General features: G+C 54.2%; 1 protein-coding gene across 1 annotated transcript in view; it reads right to left on the bottom strand.

Moving 5' to 3' along the window:
- The window catches only part of RABEP2 (rabaptin, RAB GTPase binding effector protein 2), an 11,772-nt gene extending 10,427 nt beyond the window's left edge, over nt 1-1,345 (bottom strand). Inside the window, exon 1 of the mRNA XM_006105365.3 lies at nt 1,032-1,345. Within this exon, the coding sequence (XP_006105427.1) occupies nt 1,032-1,146 (115 nt within the window). The 5' untranslated portion in view covers nt 1,147-1,345. The remainder of the gene's footprint in view (nt 1-1,031) is intronic.
- Between the last annotated feature and the right edge of the window lie 298 nt (nt 1,346-1,643).

Genomic DNA, 1,643 nt, shown 5'->3' with positions numbered 1-1,643 from the left:
CAGTACCATCTCACACCTGTCAGAATGGCTATCATCAATCAAATCAACAAACAACAAGTGTTGGAGAGGATGTGGAGAAAAAGGAACCCTTCTGCACTGCTGGTGGGAATGCAGACTGGTGCAGCCACTGTGGAGAACAGTATGGAGTGTCCTCAAAAAACTAAAAATGGAACTCCCATTTGACCCAGTGATCCCACTTCTAGGAATATATCCCAAGAAGCCAGAAACACCAATCAGAAAGGATATATGCACCCTATGTTCATAGCAGCACAATTCACCATAGCTAAGATTTGGAAACAGCCTAAGTGCCCATCAGCAGATGAGTGGATTAAAAAACTGTGGTACATCTACACAATGGAATACTACACTGCGGTAAAAAAGAAGGAAATCTTGCCATTTGCAACAGCATGGATGGAACTGGAGAGCATTATGCTAAGTGAAATAAGCCAGTCAGAGAAAGATAAATACCACATGATCTCACTCATTTGTGGAATATAGAGAACAACATAGACTGATGAACAGGGACAGACCCAAAGACAGAGAAACAGTGATCAGACTATCAATCCCCAGAGGGAAAGTAGGGGAGGGTGGGGGTAAGGGGAAGAGATCAACCAAAGGACTTGTATGCATGCATATAAGCCAAACCAATGGACACGGACAACAGGGGGATGAGAGTATGAGTGCCGGGGTGGGGGGAGGTTGGGGGTTAATGGGGGGATGAGGACACATTTGTAATATCTTAACCAATAAAGAAATTAAAAAAAAAAAAAAGAAATGACAGGGGGCAAGGGAACAGGAAGAGCTCAGAGCTAAACTCAGCTGGAACTGACAGAGCTGCTGCCATCCCAGGCAGTGCCACTGTGCACATTAGACACGGTGCCCCTTCCTTTGGGCCCATAGGCCTGCCCTGGGCTAGGCAGCCCTGCTAACCTACCCCACCGCCATAGCTGATCGGACCCCTTGACCCTCTCCTGGTCACGCACTCCCCTCTGAGGGGCTGATGGAGAGTCTGCGAAGAGACCTTGACTCACCTTTCAGGATGGCCTGCAGGGAAGCAACCTCCTCTTGGCACTGCCGCTGCACCGCGGCCACAGCCTCCGCCTTCGTGCTCTCGCTCACCTCGGCCACAGCCTTCATGGTCTCCATTTCCGCCAGGGCGCCTGCCAGCTCAGCTCGAAGTCGGCAGAGTTCCCCTGACTCAGCCTCTGCCTCAGCCTTTGCGCCCTCCTGGGGCTGGGGATCAAGCACTGTGGGGAACAAGAATCAGCCTCTCTTCCCATCACTCCAGGACCCCCAATAACCCGGGCCACCGAACCCCAAAGTCCAGCGACCTAGTAATACTGCGACCACGGTCCCCGCCCCTTCCCCAGACCCGCCCGCTTACCGGGCCCCGCCTTCTTCTCACCTAATTCGACCTGTAGTTTCCAGTCCCGCCTCTTCCCCATCCCACGGTCCAGCCAATCCTCTTTCCTCTAACATGACCCCTCCCTTCCAAAGTCCCCGCCCCTTGCCCACCTGGCCCCGCCCACACCCACTCACGGGGCCCCACCTCTCAGCTGGCCCCACCCATTGGGCCGCCAGGCCACGCCCACCCGCCGGTGTTCCCAGACCCCGCCCCTTTCTCCCGTCTCCCCCTCACCACC

This window comes from Myotis lucifugus, unplaced genomic scaffold, assembly GCF_000147115.1.
Source record: "Myotis lucifugus unplaced genomic scaffold, Myoluc2.0 scaffold_678, whole genome shotgun sequence".
Taxonomy (NCBI): domain Eukaryota; kingdom Metazoa; phylum Chordata; class Mammalia; order Chiroptera; family Vespertilionidae; genus Myotis; species Myotis lucifugus.
The sequence above is the reverse complement of the archived record's forward strand: the minus strand, read 5'-3'. Positions and strand labels throughout refer to the sequence as shown.